This window comes from Cryptotermes secundus, unplaced genomic scaffold (assembly GCF_002891405.2).
Source record: "Cryptotermes secundus unplaced genomic scaffold, Csec_1.0 scaffold191, whole genome shotgun sequence".
Taxonomy (NCBI): domain Eukaryota; kingdom Metazoa; phylum Arthropoda; class Insecta; order Blattodea; family Kalotermitidae; genus Cryptotermes; species Cryptotermes secundus.
The window spans coordinates 1,395,311-1,415,748 of record NW_019718272.1 but is presented as its reverse complement, the minus strand read 5'-3'; the positions used below and the strand labels follow the sequence as shown (position 1 = coordinate 1,415,748).

General features: G+C 41.7%; 1 protein-coding gene across 7 annotated transcripts in view; it reads left to right on the top strand.

Moving 5' to 3' along the window:
* LOC111872804 (phosphatase and actin regulator 2) overlaps window positions 1-20,438 on the top strand; it is a 371,253-nt gene that overhangs the window by 174,202 nt on the left and 176,613 nt on the right. For all 7 annotated transcript variants that reach the window (XM_023867360.2, XM_023867197.2, XM_023867034.2 and 4 more), the window contains exon 3: window positions 7,464-7,562. In XM_023867360.2, the coding sequence (XP_023723128.1) occupies window positions 7,464-7,562 (99 nt within the window). The remainder of the gene's footprint in view (window positions 1-7,463; window positions 7,563-20,438) is intronic.

Genomic DNA, 20,438 nt, shown 5'->3' with positions numbered 1-20,438 from the left:
AGGAAATGGCCATGCCATCGCTCAAGCGGTTAGTCGCTTGCTTCCCACCGCGGCGGCCCAGGTTCGATCCCGGATCTGGTCAACTGGGATTTGTTGTGGACAAAGTGGCGCTTGGGCAGGTTTTCTCCGAGAACTTCGGTTTCCCCTGCCAATCTTCATTCCACCAATTGCTCCACAATCATCCTCACTTATCATCAGGGGCTGGTACAATAGGCCAGAAATGGCCGCAGTACAAGGGACTTAGTCCCACCCCACTAGCAATAAAATATAAGGCCAGGAATTTCCCATGTATCGACCCTCTCCATGTCTCCCTCGACTTTTACGTTCATCCCAATAGCTCACTTCCACATATACCCCTCCAGTCATCTAGTCATTCTGTTTACAGGAATGTTGTGATAACTGCGTGATAACATTCGCTAGTGACAAGCGCACTGTGTTTGATGGCACAGCACAAAAGGGCCTGGAGGGACTACATCGGTAGGCAGAAGGGAGCTCCGTCATCCGTACTAGCCGTAGGACTAATTTTTGTGGCCTCACTCATGTAGATGATTTTGTATCCTGTCGCCATAAAGATTACAAATGTCAGGCTACAGTTATCACCCAAACACCATTCGTACATCGAAATAGATCGTACTGTCGCCATATTGGCATTTTCCGCTTCTCCAAAACAACTGCCGAGCTACAATAAAAGTCGCTACTGTTGCTTCCACCATTCAAGTTCGTACGGCGGCCATATTAGTGTTGTTGACCACAGAAAGTTGATAGGTTGCAAGACATGGAGGTATTCAGGGGCATGGAGGTCTTACCGAGTTTCACGAAAATGGGTTGTGTAGTGTCTGTAAATACTGTTGTTTGTTACGAAAATAGGAGTGATGGATGGACGGACAAACACGCAGTTCGGTACTGGGGATCCTAAGAAAGAACCTGCATTGGGCTCAGAACTGTTTGACGTATTTATACAGGCCTAGTTGAATTGTATTTCAGAATTGTTGTGATAAACAACTTTGTATGGTAAATGTAGTTGACGGTTGCGGTAGTGCTACACAGCTTGATAGAATATTGCGGGAAGTGAGCTACTGTCGAACAAATTACTATTCAAGAGAGGAATTGAATTGTGCGCACTGCAGAGCATTAAGACGCTCCGGCGAAAGTTAGACACGGTCTGGTTTCGAAGCCCCTACATTGTATGTCTTCTAAAAGTCAGCAAACCGATTCTCAGAAGCGTTAATCACGCTTCTTGCTTTTCCCGTGGCACGGAGCAATCTTCATACGCCTGTAAAGAGTCACAACTGCTACAGATAGGACACTGGCAAGCAGCTTATTCATATTTAATAATAGGCAGTCAGTTTATTATCGCAATAACTCCATAATTCCGCGCGCATTTCAGCAAAAAACAAACGTTAAACGTGACCTTCATAGCACCGGATGTTACCCATAGCATAGGTTCTTGCCTTTAAACTGTTTATACGAGATATTGGCGCCATTTAAAAGTTTCAAACTGTAATTTTGGGTAGTTGTTAATGTTTTTGTTGTTGCCGATTTAAAGTACTACTAGGTTATGGGATGAACGTCGTGGGTTCGATTCGCGACAGGAACAGGGGTTTTTGACTTAGCCACCACCTCCGGACTGGCTATGGGGTTCAATCGGTTTCCTATCCTGCGGGTAACGTGGTCTCTTTCCTCGGGTTAAAACGACCTGGTCGTGAAGGTGACCAGCTCCATCGTGTGCCGAGGTTAAGAATGTGTAGAATCATACTGTATTCCTGCATACAGTTGCGTAATTAAGCTCATGGTTATGTCTTCATGGTGCCCGGTATTGAATTGAGCACAGACAACATTAAGTTTCACTAGTTCCAAACTTACCCGTACATAATCAGAGTACACCGGACCTAAACCAGGACGTTTACTGATAAGGAATCATCATAAAACCAACAGATAATTCACTGCCGACAAGTTACATAACAGCCGTCGCCAAGGACATTGGCTGAAAATACGTTTCAGTTTGTTTCGAATTTTTAAAAGTAAAGTTATCCCTGTACCAGTCCGTGAAGGCCCATAGGGTTGTGAGACGTTGAGGGTCGCACACTATCTAGACAATCGGCTCAAAGATGGCGGTAAGGTTGTGAGCCTTACGCGCTGGCCGCGCTTTACTACCCATGAAAATCATTTAATTAATTACTGGTACTCATTTCTGTTAGAGGCTGAGTGAACCCCAGGACCATAGTGCGGCTGGAAGGGTTATTTCAATTAAAAAAAAATCCAATGACCTCATCTGGACTTTAGTAATAACTACCCGGGATAGCACAGTTGTTATAGCGACTGCCTACGAGCTAAAAGGTCGAGAGTTGGAAATTGGAGTCCCAGTAGGGGCAAAATTTTTTTTTTTTTTGTTCTCCGCGTCGTCCACACCGGTTCTTGGGCCCATCCAGTCTCCTATCCACTGGGTAGTGGGAGCTCTTTTCCCAGGGGTAAAGCGGTTGAGGCGTGAAGCTGACCACTCCAACTAGTGCCGAGGTCAAGAAAATGTGGATCTATACATCCACTCCCCCATACGTCTTGTTGGCTGAATGCTTAATTAGTTAAGCATAAGGACAACTTTACTTTTATTAGTAGCGCTAGTGTGGTCCGGATTCTGTGATCGTGCCTTTAGAATCATTAATTTGCCAGGTACCATATCGCTTGGCATTCTTGACTTCGGCCTTTATTGTATGAAGCAGAACTTGAACTGTGTTGCTTGAAATAACTGTTATTACATGTTAAGATGAAAACAACGATATCGTCAGTTAAACCGATCCTTGGTCATCTTACTGCTGCCTGCATGCCTTACGAACGCGAGTTTTCTAAAATTGGTCTTTATCTTATTATCCTTATAAACATACACTTTAATGTGCTCTTCTCATCTCTGTGTCAGTTTCAAAGAAATTTTCCTCTCAGATATTCTCAAATGATTTCGCTTATCCGAACTACAATTTGAGCACATTATCTCTTTGATTTATATACTTTAACCTATGTTGCAGGAAGATAACAAATAGATATACACATATGGTTTCCTTCACCGTGTCCTCAGTTTGTCTCTTACAGTTCTTTGGTTTCAAATTCGTGTAACTTAAAAAAGAATTGCCCAGGCATACAAGCCCATGCCTTATTACACGCCAAGCAATATAAGGATCTGTGATCCTTTGTGACAGTTGTTAATTCGTTATACTAGGATTACAGGATAGCGTCCATTATCTGAGGTATAGCTGATAAACACGACTTGTTGTCATTGTACTGACAGGTTCTTTAATTACTTTGTTGTACTAAGACAAACAGAATTAATCGTTCTTCACCCTGCGCATGCGTAGTCAGTATCACAGTAGCTTCTTTTTTAATGTGTGGGACTAAGTCACTTGGACTGCGGCAACTTCTGGTCTATTGTACCAGCCCCAGATGATAGGTGAGGGTGACTGTGGAGCAATTGGTGGAATGAAGATTGGCAGGGAAACCGAAGTACTCGCAGAAAACCTGCCCCAGCGCCACTTTGTCCACCACAAATCCCACTTGACCAGACCCGGGATCGAACCAGGGCCAGCACGGTGGGAAGGCAGCGAATAACCGCTTGAGCTATGGCGCGGCCATCACAATAGCTAACCTTTAAAGAAGAAATAAGACCAGATACTGCATCCATTGTTAATAAATGTCGAGTCGTCATAGTATATAAGTCCGATGTTAAAATTTAAACAAGTTAAACAGACGGTTCCCGGTTTTTTTGGTAGTGCGACTACACTGAATAACTTGTAATCCCATATTATTTAAACACTGTAGGACTAACCATCAAACTGAACACTGGTGATACTGTTAAGTCTGTAACAGTTAATTGTTAGACTCACAGACGTGTTTTGGGAAAGAAAATGTGACGGCGTATAGTGAATGAATTGAACCAAAATAATGTGGCTTCTTAATGTACATATATATATATATATATATCGCTGTGTGAACCTGAAAATAGATTTGAAATTGATATTTGAAGTATGCAGTAAATTCTGTTAACTGCTTCCTGTGCTAAAGAAGTTAGTGGTGACCGAATCCCATTCAGGAAAATGCTTTTCATCACAGTATCGTAAAGCATGCAGTTCGAAGGAACTGGGTGTAATTAAATAAATCATTTTTATTGTATTTTAAATTCGCACAGCGATGCTTATGAAGAGTCCATTCGTCTGGGATGTATCGATGTAGCCCTGCGAAACCCAACCGACGTTTCGAAGGAACATCACTTCTATTTCCAGGGCCGAAATTGTAAGCCAAGCAATGAACCAACATGAAGTAGCAGTGACATTTTTATGATATGATACAGACATGTATTTTTCTTTATGTTGGAGGCCGTTATAAGATCTGGTCATGCAAGGCAGAGATGGACATGCGTACGCACTTAGCGATCCCTCAGTAGGAACAGCCACTTCTGATTATACTGAATTAAGTGGAGTACGTTCGGTTCCTATTACGAATAGCACATTGCTATTACGTAAGTGAAGTGCGGATCGGGTTTCCCACAACCTTTAAACCGAATTGAAGGCATGTATTGACAACGAAATAAATTTCATTAAAACATTGTGACTCTCGAATTTTGCTCTAATTTTGTTCTATGAAATACGTGTTATTGAATATGTATGTATGGTCGCTTGAGATTAATTTACGCCGTGTTTTATGATTCGGAATACTTTCTTTATCGTAACAGGTAATCGTTATATATAACTGCAGGACGGTTATATTCTTCTGAAATGTATGATGAATGAAAGAATTTAAAATTTAACAAATTTAAAATATACAGATTGTGTCCTATGACTTTACTAGGGTCGTTTTACAAAAGATTTTTGATCACAGTTGCCGTTCCTAAATCTCTGCGAACGTCCATACACTTGTCGGAGTCTCTCACGTTGAAGAGACAAACAAAACAAACTCCGTGACCTTTAGTCCGCAAGCTAACTATACCAACCGAGCGATTGCCACTTGTCGGCGAAGTTAGTGCCAACTTATAGGATAGAGGGTGTCGCGTGGTCAGCGCAACGGATCCCCACGGCCGTTAATCTCGGTTTTGTAGACCGGAGCCGCTGTTTCCTTGAAATAGCTCCCCAGTTATCCTCGCGAGGCTGAGTGGACCCCGTTCCAGGCTCACTACTTCTCAGAAAATCCGGTAGTGCCGGGAATTGAACCCGGGACTTCGGGATCTGTAGGCAGGAACTCTGACCACTAGACCACAGAGGCGGTCACGTTGAAGAGATATTGATGAAGAATGTTGCTTTGGAACAGAATCTGTGAATAGTAGGTAGGATCTTGCTCGAACGAATAATTGCATTTTTAGACATGTTTAATTAAACAATATTATGCTGGTAACTGTATTGCTTGTCGAAATATAGAAGAATGTAGTGACACATTGAATTCTTAATTGCCACAGATGAATATTTGAACAATAAAGACAAATTCACTGGTATATTTTGGTAACCATTTTAGCACTCTTCTGCAGGTTCTCACAAATCCTGCTGGAAAGTGCATTCGGAGTGCGAATAGTTATGTGTTATTTCCAAAAGGCGCCTGTTAATGATTCGCTGTGTAGCCTACGTCCTTCAGTATGTTTACCATACTTAAATAATTTAGTGTTCAAACAGTGATAAAAAAGTTAAAACGTAATACACCTCTGCCATCTTCACAATAACACATGTGTTTTGACTCAGAATATGACCATTCGTAATGATACATGTCCTTAAAGTTTTGAAGCCTGAAATTAATTTAAATAATATTTAGGAATTGAGTTTCTACCTCTCAGAAAACACATTGCACTTCCACCTTACATGCCACCAGACACCGTACTCGGATAACAGGACACGAGAACCCGCTAATCGTTGAATTAACGAAACCGCACCCAGCAGCAAGACGACTGAGGACAACCTGGCCAGTAGACTTATGTAACTAAAAGGTAGAGTACTGCCACTGGGCAGCTGCCGCCTTCACGACATAAACACCCATCGCATTTACTTATTACTTACAGTGGTCAAGTAGATTGTAAATTGACGTAAAAAAAAACTTCCACCACAAAGACTGATCAGTTAACTGTTTTAAAAACCGATTGTTTATGACGAGACTTATACTGTAAAAAAAAGATAAAAGTAAAGCTATCCCTGTAACAGGCCATGGAGGCCCATAGGATTGGAGGCGTTGAGGGCCCCACATTTTCTAGACATTCGGCTCACAGATGAGGTTGTCAGCCTCACGCGCCGTCCTCCCTTTACCCCCCAGGGAGATCTCTGGTACTCATTTCTGTTAGAGGCTGAGCCGAACCCAGGGCCATAGTGCGACTGGAAGGATTAGGTCAATTAAAAAAATCAACCTCATCGGGACTTGAACCCTCGACCTTCCGGCTTGTAGCATAGGGCCTCAACCAACTACGCTACCGCGTGCCCCGAGACATATACTGTGCCTAAATACACGTATATTCTCCTGGCATGTGCTGAGCTTTTAATGCTAAAGCAGGTGGTACACGTAACAACTGTTGTGCGTTAAAGGGTTGAAAGTGATTTATCTTACAAATTGATGGGTATTTATAATATGCCTCTGCATTAGTGATGCTGCTTCTGTGTTAAATTGTATAGGCTCAGCGTCACCGTGCAAAGAGTCTAGTTTGGATTTCATACGGCAGAGGGAATCGGATATAGATTGTACTTTCCAGCTTGGAAATATTAAAATGAAGTGGCCTGTTATTGTAAGAGCATGGTTAGATCATATTAGTAGCTAGCCGAAGGAGCGAATGAAAGCCTATATAGACGTATAGACCTATTCATTCCGAGGAGAGATTTTTAAAATCTACTTAACTAATACCATGGAGTAGAATTCTTATGAAGAATCAAACAGTCTGGTAAGCTGACCAAGCACGTTGAATATGAGATGGTTATGAACGATTCTGTGTTCTCATATGTTACGCCGTGTAATTCGTTGAAAATAGACTGGAGTTTCGGATTAACATATCGCTTGCATCTTCAGGATTTCCTGCTTGGTTTATTACCCGATCCTGAAGTGGAGGCAACATGCTCCTCCGCATTCAAGGTCGCAGTGCAAGGGCAGGATTTTATGGCCCTCCCCTTACACATATACACATACATGTTCCTCCGAAAGGTCGGTTAATTTTTAACGGACTAGTCAGCTTTATATCTCAGAAGATAGAATTCTTCGTGACCAAGAAATTGCCCTCTTTTTGTATGGAACATGAAAATTAACTAACGAGTTCACCTTAATATATTTTGAGCCCGATTTCTTTGAGGTACAAGTCAATATTATTGTTCTCCTACGTCTGTGTCAACCAGGTGATCACTTCCCATCAGCCACTCCTGCTAAGACTAATGTATACCAAAATGCCGTAACATTAGATTAAGCTAGTATACAAATTATACAAGGGTTAGTTTCTTGGACTGTTATTTTTTTTTCTTTCTTTTCAGCCCTAGAGCGGAAGATATCCGTACGGGCCAACAGGGACGAACTTGTACAAAAGGGTATTCTCATGCCAGAGAGCCCAACTTCCCCACTTCCCGAGCCAGGTGCGTCATTGTATATATTCTGATTTTTCTAATGTATAAAAATATTTGTTTCAGCACCTCTTTGTTTTGCGAGCACAGCGACTTATACTTAATAATACAGTATTATTTACGAACTTCGTAATAAATTTTTAATTTGCTTAATTGTGTGATCCATTTTAATTATAATTCCAGTGAATTTGGTAGTTTAATTAACTAGATATTCTCTTTTACGTACATGAAGTAATATCTCCAGCTATCTGGCGAGTGGCTGCAGAAACATAAGGGAATATTTCGGAGGAATACCCATAGGTAGCGCAGCGAATGTTGAAGAGCGTGGCCGGTAGATGGCAGCATAGGGAACTTCACCCAACCTTGCTCGTCTGTAGAAAGACAAGACGAGGAGGGTAAAGTGAAAATGTCGACTGAAACTGACAATTTACATTCTTCGCGGTCAAGTGTGTTTGTAAGTATGATAAAGAATCGTAGTGTGTTTTACAAGTCTATTGCCAATTTTCGTATTGCGTATGAAGTTTTGTCTTTATGTTGCTACCAAATGTCACACGAGTTTTTTTTGTCGTAAAAGTTTCTTTTTTCTGATGACAATGTATTGAAAGAGTATAATTGTAGTGCTGTGGGATCGTCAGCTGTCACATATCAGAATTTGTCGAATAGTATAAATAGATAAAAGTTAGATTGTCGTCATGGAGGCAGTAGTAACAATTTATTTGAAAACGTAGTATCCTAATTATGGAACTATGTGTGTGTTAGTATAAGGGGAAGAGAAGACATTTTGCTCTCTCTGAATATTCGTATTGTATGCCCTGTCCATTAGAAAGGCGATGTCATGGTATGCTCTAATTATAGAGGAATTAGTCTGTTGTGCATATCATATAAAATAGTTTCCAACATTCTATTTAACAGACTCTCTCCCTTTGTGGAAGGCATAATTGGGGATTACCAATGTGGGTTTCGTCAAGGAAGATNATGCACATTCCACGGAAGTTAATCGCCTTAGTCAGAGCCACTATGAGAAAGACCCAATGCCAAATTAAGAATCAGAATATGTTGTCCAGCCCTATAATAACTAGAAATGGAGTTCGACAAGGGGATTCCCTAGCCTGCCTTTTGTTCAATATAGCATTAGAGAAGGTAGTTAGAGATGCAGGCATCAACACAAGGGGAACTGTATTCTACAAGTCAGTTAAAATTTTGGCATTTGCAGATGATATTGATATTAATTGGTAGAACACAAAAATCTATTAAAGAAGCTTTTCTTAATTTGGAAAGAGCAGCAAAAAAGATGAATCTACAAATTAACCAAAATAAAACAAAGTACAGGCCGGTAACCAAGAAAGACTGTGCTAATGGACCTGCATATATTGAAATTGGCTCATATAAATTTGAGGTTGTATGTAGTTTCACTTACCTTGGATCAGAAGTTAACTGTAAAAATGACATCAGTGATGAAATAAGAAAGCGTGTACTTGGGGCAAATAAATGTCTCCAAGGCCTTAGGAAACACCTGAAATCCCAATTAATACCCAGGAAAACCAAAACTATGATGTATAAAGTACTTATAAGACCAGTGCTATCTTATGCCTCCGAGACCTGGCCACTGTCAAGATCAGATGAAAGACTGTTAAGTATATTTGAAAGGAGGATCTTGAGATATATCTTTGGACCAGTGGAAGAAAATGGAATATGGAGGAAGAGGTATAACCATGAGCTATACAAACTATTTAATGAACCAGACATTGTTGGATTTATAAAGGTGAAAAGGCTTGAACGGGCTGGACACACAATACGTGCCACCGAGAATAGAACCATCAAGAAAATGCTTAACACCAAACCAGAAGGAAATAGGAGAGTGGGAAGACCAAGGTTAAGATGGGAAGAATGTGTGTGACAAGACATAAGAATTTTGGGTATAAAGAACTGGAAGAATGTAGCATCGAATAGAGAAGAATGGCGAGCAATCCTGAGGAAGGCCAGGGCTCATAAAGGGCTGTCGTGCCAGTGATGATGATGATGATGATGATGAATATGCGTATTTAAATTATTCAAATCAATGCTTATATTGACGATGAATTCTGGAAGTTAGGAGCTAATATGCCATCAGTAATGAAGATGCAGTGAAATGCGCGCTCATGTGTGTACGCTGGTACTTCTATGACACCACAGAATATGAAGTCCGAATCTGTAGCTTATATGGTTTCTGCATTAAACCAGGCGTGAATGTGGCCTAAAATCTTAATTTGCTAATTCAGTTTGGTGTTAGACGTTCGTGTTTAAGATTCTCTGCCTTTAAGAAAGAGTTTAGCGAATTTTCTTTTTAGATCCATATTCACAATATTTGCTATATCTTAAATGTGTTAATTCTCCAATGAATGTATCGTCAACTTTAAAACAGCACGCATGACATTTGAACTGGTTATTTCGCAAAGAGGGCGGAAGTCATCAGCCAGTAAAAATGTCAAGAAGTGTATTAAGGCAAAAATGAACTATTTGATTAAGTAGCGGGAAACAGAATGACAGTCAAGAAATTAAGTAAAGCAAGGGGATGAGGAAAACAAGTTTTAATTTGCAACTGTGTGTAGGGTAGCACCCGCTGAAAATACAACGAGAAATTTAATCATTTTTATAGACTTATAAGATTTTCTGCTATTAACTTCCTCTTTTTTCTCCCTTATTTCTTTCCAGTCCTACATGTAAACGATACTTCGAGGCCGATGTTTACTGACATCTCCCACGAATAACAACACATATAATAAATTTTAAACCATCTATACTTTGAAGAAAGCAGTCTTCTGGGATTTGGCACCGTGTATACGTGGTGTTAACCGACGTTTCGGAGGAACGTGTCGCCTCCATCTTCAGGGTAGAAGATGGAGGCGATACGTTCCTCCGAAACGTCGGTTAACATCACGTATACACGGTGCCAAATCCCAGAAGACTGCTTTCTTCATAGTCACCGCCGTGAAAGCCTCAAACCTTACATCTATACTTTGTGTACTATACTTCACCTATTCACATCAAACTATTATCATTACTCAAAGAATAGATGCGATACACTGATACAGAAGACTGTTCGATCGTTCTTGACCCTCAACATAACTAATGTTCATCCAAAGAATTAATTTCCGAACTTAATCTCATCCTAAAATCCCTTCTTTAATAGATGCTGTTTTTTCAGAACTTTAATCTCAGACTGTTCAGTTATTCAGTATAGAGGGGGTGGGTTTCCCCATGCACCGCGACTAATAGTCTGTTGTGCGTCCCCCTTTAATTTCTACTATCTCCATACCCTACCGATACTGGTGCCCGCTGTCTCCCCTTTCTGCCAGCGAGGTCGGCCCTCTACTGGCATTGGTACCCGATAACTTCCCCATCTACCGGAGGCATTGGAAACTACTTGGGCGGGAAACATTTTTGCCTGATTTTGCTCATAGGTCTCCTAGAGACATGAGGACCCACGGCTTAAGTCCCTCCCGGAGGACTTGTTCCCTGAATTTTCCCGCCTTAAAAATTCCACGACCTCCGCCGTGTTTGAACCCTCGTACCTTGAGGAGGCATGATGTGGGAACGTTACCCCTAGACTACGGATCCCGCTAATCTCAGACTAACATTACTTTTTTAATATAGGCTGTTTTACGACTTTATATTTGCAGGGCTTATTCCTGAAGTCATTGTAAGTGAAAAGATATTAACGTCTACTCGTACATGGGTAAGATTCTGAATGAGTTACAGAATTAATGGGTGGGCGATAGCGATGTATTATCATATATACAAATGTCACTGTGTAAGCCTGCGTTAGACAGCAGATCTGTACGTGTATGTTGTGTTACATGGGTACTGTAATAGGGAATTCAATGAAAAACATGCCGTTTATATTTAATAACGAAGAATAACGAGATATGCTTCTCTATCGGTCTTGTAACGGAAACTATCCTGCCCCTGCTGAGGAATATCGAAGAGGATTCCCGAAACGGAGAATCTCTGATGGGCTTGTGTTTTGTGCTGTCCATCGACAGTTGCGAGGATGAAAGCCGTCTCCAGCCGAACGTTCTGTGAGGCGATACGTGGATGACGAGGATGCCATTGGAATTGCCGCATGCCACGGGCACGAATGTACGTCCAGCTTGGCGGGGCGCCCCCACATATTGGTCTGCAGACAATGCGGTACATTATTTAGTACTTCCCTTGTCGCTGGACTGGCCGGATCGGGGCAGGTGGTCGCCCAGAGTTGGCCACCACGATCTCCGGACCTCTGCTCCCTTAATTTCCATGTGAGAGATACACGAAAGTTCTTGCTTACGGACTTAAGGTGGACACACGTAAGAACTTAATTCATCGCATTGTCGATGCGGTCATGCGCGTCAGTAACCGAGGCAGCCATCACACGTTCTGATGTGAAACAGGCAGGAATATGTATCGAAGCTGAAGGCGGTTATTTTGAACATTGTTACAGCAGTGAAAGTTCATGGTATGTAGAACCATGAATAAGACTTTTTTGCAATAAACGTGTTTTTGTTATATTCAAATCATCTTTACTTCCCCTACCCATAGGCCCGTAAAAGTCGAGAATCGTACCCAATTTGGTACAATGCTTTTACTCAGAATGACCTCAGGAATAACATCCTGATGTTATGACAAATTCACAGGACAGCTTGTACGTGTATATAGAAGGATATGGATTTTGATCTCTATTTGGATACAGAATTGACGCTTCCGAACACAGCAGGAAGACATGTCTCGTTTTAATTTTGAGACTAATCTCTTGTTCATATTTTTATGCGTTGGCAATCCTGTCGAGCACCCGGTAAATTCGTTCCGACCGTCCGTCCGTCCTACGCATGGAACATCTTCAAATCTCTAGACGAGTTTTCTTAACATCTAACACTGATGAATGTTACGACAGACTGTGTAATTATTCTAATTTTAATTTAGATCGTACATGTTTAACGAAAACTTCTTTTGATAGCCCTGCATGCGTTTCGACTGGAATTTCACTGTTTATCTGAGAGAACACGAATTCGAATGAAAGCTTCAGGGAAGAATAAAACACATCTTTTTATGTCCAACAACTTCCTCCGTTAAGTTGCACACTTCTCGATATAATTAAGCAGAAAGGTTATATGCAGGGCCCGGATTTTGATGGCATGTCATCTTTTTTTTTCCTTGTATCCTATGCGATGCTCTTAAATATATAAATCTCGGATATGAGCTGCTGGTTACAGAAATGTAAATTTTGTAGGTAATTTTTTGTCATATTTGACATTGTTAGGTTGAAGGTCATTTTTTCATTTTGGGGGTAATTTTTTGGTAAATTTTTGGACTTTTAAGGGTTTTTTTTTGTCATTTTTGGCCATTTCAGGGAATTTTTCTTCATATGTTTTCTGAGATATGAATAATATGGAAGCGAAGTGTTCTTTCTCTTTAGGTCATTTTTCTTGGATTTTTTTTCGGTCATTTTTTTGAATATTTTCAGGTCACAAAAATCCGGGCCCTACATATTAATTTTTGGGTCATATTTTAGGTTATTTTTCTGGATTTTTCGGTCATTTTGTAGGTCATATTTTTAAATATTTTCAGGTCATCAAAATCCGGGCCCTGGTTATTTGTAATATGCCAAGTGTTAGTTGCTACCATGGCCGCGCCATAGCTCAAGCGGTTAGTCGCTGGCTTAGTTGCTACCATGGCCGCGCCATAGCTCAAGCGGTTAGTCGCTGGCTTCCCACTTTGTCCACCACAAATTCCACTTGACCAGACCAGGGATCGAACCCGGGCCGACGCGGTAAGATTTTGAACCTTCATATTCCACATTGTACCGAAGTCTCCAAAACAATCGCAGTAGAGTAAAAAAAATAGGAACTCATTGGTTATGGAGTATCTGAGGTTCTCACTGTTGCGAGTGTGAAAGATGTAACGTCGCGTAATTCAGCAGATTCACCGATGTTACGGAGGAAACTTGATGTGCTATATTATGGGATGATAGAAGGTATACGAAAAACCGGAATATGTATGTATTTTCTGAAGCAATACACAGTGATTGATTTGAGTCTCGTAAGTTGCTACGTTCGTGATGTTTATAAACGGAATATGCTAAGGATGAGGTAACTGTAAAACAGCAATCGCGGTGTGTAGATAAGCAAATGTATTTCAAGCGGAAATTGTAGAACGTATGAGGTCTAATATTATGTTTGAGGACATTATCCATCGTCCTGTTTTGATCTAAAACACCGTCCTGCTTATATTTAAAAACACAATATTTCGGAGACAATCCAGTGTCCGAAACGTCACATTTTAAATATAAACAGGACGGTGTTTTAGAAGACAGGACGATGGATAAGATTCAGAAACATAATATTTGTACCAAATACTGTCGTCACAAACGTTCAAACCTTATTTAATTAGGTCTGTTTCTGTGTTCTGCAGATGTATGTGTTTTGTCATTCACAAAATTTGTACGATTATCCCATTTATAAACATCGACACGGTTCTGCTTGGGACTCATGTAAAGTAATTCAGGGTCATGTATGATCGATACTGAAATTAAATTAACATATCAGTTTTTGTCGTAGACCCCTGTTGTCAGAAAGAGAATAATGTCCGTTTAATGCATTCTAATATATATATATATTGCGTATGTAGAATATAATACGGAATTCTACATAATTTAAAGGGTACTAGTCTGTAAAAAATGCATTTACCAAGTATTTTTCTTGCATTGATGAAGAGTTGTGGTTAAAATTTAGTTCTTACTAAGTAGGACTTACCGGTACTGTCTGTAGACTTGTAACTATAATTGGACAGAAGCATTTACTTTCATAGATTTGTTATCTCACGTGTTAAGAGATACATTTTTAGGTCTGTTAGCGATTAATATTGGTGTAATTGTCATTTACATGACGGGAAATCCAAGGCAGAGCAGGGAATTAAATTGGTAGACCTGCTAGAAACACGAAAGGTCCTCGTGTGTCGAAACACGAAGTCATGTAGATGGCTTAGAGGACATATGGGTAGTCTTATCTTATGTGTGGAGGCGTGTAGCCAGCTTTGCACTCCCGCTACCCCAAAGGAAAGAGCGCATTTAACTCTTATAGAATGTATGGGCGACATATTTGAGAGTTGCTTGAACTGAAGCATTGTTTATTTACACCATGAATTATCCCGTTGGCCCTGTCGTAACCGATATCCGAAAATACGACCTGTGAAATCTGTTCTGATTTGTAATATTGTAGACTAGATTTCATATCGGAAAAATATACGGGGAAAGACGTAACAAATAAAGGAATATGTTCTTTAGTGGAATTCGGGAGTCCTTCGTAATACATTGTTCCTACTTCGACCCATTTATGGCGTAGAGGGAGTTCATATGGAAAGAATTTCTCAGCTGTAGGGGATTCCCATGAAAATATGGCGCTTTTGACATCTTGAGCCACGGGACACAGGCTGCAGCCGCATCGCGACGAGTGCTGAATCGATATTAGCCGGTCGGCCGACTCCCCTTCTGTCCCATGCAGCTTGTAAGCATGTAGCAGGCGCTACAATGATGACAACTAAATCTCTGATGTAAGAACCCGAAGGAATAGTGCTACTAGTGCGACTCTGAACTAATTCAGTGACTGTACGCTACCAAAGTGAGGCGCGATAGCGCAGTCCGTATGACGACTGGCTACGGACTCAACGGCCGAGGGGTCGGAGTTCGAGTTCCGGTAGGGGCAAGATTTTTCTCTTCACGTTGTCCAGACCTGTTCTGGGGCTGCCCCTGCCTTATCATATCCACTGGGTACCGGGGCTAATACGGCCGGGGCGTGAAGCTGATCACTCACTTCCAACTAGTGCCGAGCTCAAGAATATTAGACTAGAGACTAGAGACCAGTCCGAGAGCCAGAAGAGACACAGTGAGAGATGCGTTCTCAAGAAGGATTTCAATGTGTGAACTGTTATAATCAAGTGCAGTTGAAATAGAGACGTCCAATAATTCCAATCATCAAATCTAGAACCCACAATTATTAGTCACGGCTACCCCTCATACGAGGCAATATATTATGTACTTTAGGACTGCGCCTTTTATTTAGGGGAGCCGGCATAACGCAATCAGTATAGCGATTGGTTACGGGGTTGAACTACAGAGGGGTCGAAGTTCGAGTCCCGGTAGGGCAAAGAATTTTCTCTTCTCCACGACGTCCAGACCGGCTATGGGGCCCACCTAGCCTCTTATTCAATGGGTACCGGGGGCTCTTTCCTCGGGGTTAAAGCATGAAGCTGCCCACTCACCTACAGCTAGTTCCGAGGCCAAGAAAATGTGGATCTATACATCCACTTCCCCGTACGTCTTCATGGCGTGGTGCTTAAATAGTTAAGCACAGGGATAACTTTACCTTTTTACCCCTACCTACACTGTTTATATATTTAGGCACCCATAACCCTAGGCTGCAAATGTATCTTCACTTATATTCATTTGTTCTCACTGTTCTGGCACGTGTTGTTATAGTTCATACGAAATAACATTCAAAGGGGACTTGGTAATCAGGGCATCTTTCGTGCATACGGCCCCAGGTTCGAGACTGACTGGATCCAGTGAGAGATTTTCAGTAGTTCTGGCGAAATTGAAACATGTGAGGTTTACCAGCTAATTGTATCCCACATTAAGATCTAGGAGTTCCTTTCTTCTTTACAGACACTACCATCGAGAAGGGAGAGCAAAGTAAGTGCCCGCATCTACGTGTAGATTGCTGATTTTTACCTCCATAATTGCTGGACGGCCGTAGGCCATAAGCAGCAACGACGATAGCAGCATCATATCATCATCATCTATATTCCATCCAAGCGGATCTGAGTTTTGTTTAATCAAAAGGCATTGGAACTTACTTTGTCTGTTTAGGTACAACGTCCAAATTTAATATTTGTTATTGTCTTAGTACTACTATATCAGTTACAATTTCTCGATATCGTGTGCTTCTGTAGACCGACAAATCCATTAATGGCGAAATCATGTAAAGGTTGGCCCTGTGCTTAACAGGTTAGGTGGGATGAAGTCATGTAGGGAAGTGGATGTGTAGGTCCACGTATTCTTGACCTAGTTCTAGTTGGAGGTAAGTGGTCAGCTTCACACCCCGGCCACTTTACCCCCGGAGGAGAAAGCCCATTGTATCTATTGGATATGAAGGCTGAGTGGGCCCCAGAACTGCTCTGGGCGACTTCGAGAAGAGAGAAATCTCGCCTTTACCGGGACTCGAACTCCGCTAATTGCACTATCCAGGCTCGATGCTTGATAAAAATATTACGTGGCTGATAGATATAATGAATGTAGTTTACATGATACGGAACTCTGGAAGTTTTCCTTTCCACTATTTAATTCTGTTGACTATGGACCTTCCAGTTGGAAAGTTACGTGAAAGCTTACTCGTCCCATACAGTAATCATTCATTCTTGTGCTTTGGTGGTGTAGGATAGGTGTAGTTTTAATGGAACAGTTCGTCTCCCGCGTTGTTTCCGCTGATATAGCTGTTTTCTCTTGACTCTTCTCTGTCATCTAAACTCGCACTACTTCTTGCCCATGCCTATGGCGATCTCGCGAGTGAGTGAGCGTGCGGTTGGTCTGCAGACACTACTTCTGTCGTGACGCCATCACATCACTGCTAGCTTACGTCCAAAGCGTGTGATAAATACTCGTATTGATATTCACTAAACCCGCATTAACACGGTGCACCGTTAAGCCTATTTATATTTGAGAGACGCATAAAATTCATGACGCAGTTCAGAAAGAAAGGTTATTCGTAACGTATAACATATTGGGATTGGATTATTATGTTTTTTTCAGGGATCCGTATTCAGACCCATCCACATTTTAAATGCAATATAGTTCTTAATTTCCTCTAGACAGGTGAAATGTAAAAGAATAGAGGTAAAGATATCCCTGTAACAGGCCCTGAAGGTCCATAAGGTTGAGAGACGCCGAGGCTCCAACATTTTCTCTACACAGTCGGCTCACAGATGGCGGTAAGGTTGTCAGACTTACGCGCCGGCCTCCCTTTACCCCAAGGAATATTCTTGGTACTCATTTCTGTTAGAGGCTGAAGCTACCCCAGCACCATACTGCGGCTGGAAGGATTAGGTAAATTGAAAGAATCAACCTCATCGGGACTCGAACCAGCAACCTTCCGGCTTGTAGAATAGTGCCTCAACCAACTACGCTACCGCGTACCCCGGACAAGTTACCGTATTTACGCATGTATAGGCCGCACATTTTTTGCCAAAAATTCAAGAGGAAAAATGGGGTGCGGCTTATATTCGAAATATTCGAAATCACACTTCATTTAAAAAAAATTAACGTTGCCAAATTTCGGAATAATTTCTGCTCCTGAAATAATATTCCAAGAAAATTATTTTTTCTATAATTTCTGTCTGAAAATTGTGCTGCGGCCTATACACGCACGCGGCCTATACATGCGTAAATACGGTAATTGACGGTGCATAAATTCCATCGTTCGCTAGGTGTAATGGAAATAGTACTATTCCCCTAACTTTCTTGCGTAAGTTGTAAATGAATTTTAACATTTCTTAATTAATAATCTCTTGATCTCGTTGAGGAGGCTTAGCAACCTTGTCCTTAGTAACATACAAAATGTAAGCTTTGAAACGTCCTATTAATTACTATCAAATTAATTCGGTCGCGTAATATCAATTGCGCTGTTCTCTAACGACTAAGATTAACAAACATTCTGAGTCGAATTTCAGTGTCAGAGGTCGTCACGTGTTTACCCTTTATAAAACAGTAGTGAGTATATACCGCATATTTTAACGCTAAATAACACGATATTCCAGCTGTACAGTTTATATCCGTAAAGAACATTAATAGATCAGTCTTCGTAATTAAGACAATAAGAATAATAATAATGCTTTGTTCTTACGTGCTAATTCATCAGCCGCATGAGCCGATGGTGATGTTAATGCTGCTGCTGGTAATAATGTGACGTATAACCATTGCTAGTCAGCTGGTCGCTAAACATATTCCCGCAGAACCAGACGCGCGGAACTGTAGAACATCTATTGCTAAGCAACGGCACGGTAAACACAACAATAGAGGGAGGGGTCTTCTCTGTGTGGTTCGCATATTTCCGTTGCTGGACAACGGATGTGCTTTCTGTGGATCCTCCTCGAGATTATATAAGTAATATAGAACAGAATCAAATCAGACACCTATGTTGAGGCGGGGTCGAATATTTCCACCGTGACCCTGAGAATCGTAGGAGGCGACGAAAAGGGAAGCCTCAAATCTGAGACAGTCCCAAGGAACTCGGACCCGAGAAAGACTGCGCTGGCAAGGGCCAGCAGCAAATACAAAAGACATACCTATCCTCTCGTCAGAGAGCGCCCCACAAAAAGAAAACAAGACCGTAGCTGTCAAACAGTAATACATATCTGGGGCTCTACACCTGGACTTACTGACTGACTGACTGACTGACTGACTGACTGACCGACCATCTGTCGCAATGTGGGAATGAGCGAGTCCTCGGCAGTCAAGGAAGAAGGGTTCGGCTGAAGATCGAGATTGTGATTACGAGTGATTGTACAAGACGGTTTTAATAAATCCGATCATCCAATCCAAACCCCGTATTATTAGTCAATGAACCATAAGCACGTGACACTGATAATAATTATAATAGTAACAGCAACAACACCGCTGTTGTGGTGGTGGTAATAATGATAGGAGGATAGGCATGGTGTTTATTATAAGAAGGTGATGAAGGTGTTTTTTCTTAAGGTTGCTTATTTAACGACGTCATTAGTATGGAGACTGAATAGCGTCGGTCGACAGAATGATTGAGTGTGGAGCAGTTCGTAGAATGAAACTGGCGTTGATGGTTACGGTAATTGTTATATAATCCTATTGTAGACGGCGCAGGCGGGTTGTATGGTGAACAGGAGAACAGCGGCAGCCGTATTCGCTACAACTAAAGGAGGAACTTCTCGTCCGATCTTGCCGTGCGGTAATATAAAACCAGTCTATCTCAATATTGAGACATATTTCACCTACTGTAGCATTGACGTTGGTAGTGTATTACGAGGTACGTGAACTGCAACATGTACTTTTCCTATGTAAGATTCGAGGTTCTCACAGTGGTGGCTCTTAAGAGTTCTCTCTTTGCGATATAACGGCGTGTGTTGCGTTGAAAGTGAGCCAACGTTTCGGAGGAGTATGTCTCCTCTGTCTTCGGGGTTGAAGAGAAAGCCAAGGAAGAAAACCTGCATGAAGGAGGCAGCAAACAAGCTTTGCCTTTCCCGTTGCAAATATCGCTGATCTTGTCCCCTTCATATGTATGGAAGGAAGGTATTTCTGGCAACGCTCCCACAGTCAAGACTCTCTTTAACTGCCTCCACCCCCTCACTGACATTAGTCTGGAGCAAATTAGAGAAAGGACGTGGGTTGTACTGTTGCGTAAACAGTGCCCTGTGTAACTCACCAATTGACGGTGCCAGAAAGTGTGAATGGAATAGATAGCACTGTTCAAAACATAACAGTCCGCAGTAGCCGGGATGGCGCAGCCGGTATAGCGACTGGATACGGGCTAGACGGCCGAGGACTCAGAGTTCGAGTACCGAGAGGTTCAAGAATTTTCTTAGATTCTCCGCAGCGTCCGGACCTGCTCTGGTGCCTACCCAGCCTCGTATTCAATTCTCTGGGGATAAAGCGGCAGGGGCATGAAGCTGACCACTCACCTCCCAACTAGTGCCGAGGTCAAGAAAACGTGGATCTATACATCCACTCCCCCATACGTTTTCATGGCCTAGTGCTTAATTAATTAAGCACAGGGACAACTTTAACTTTTTTTACCTTCTAGTATTATCAGGCTTCCAGTCCACAGCACCGCCAGGTTTTCTTCTCTCCTT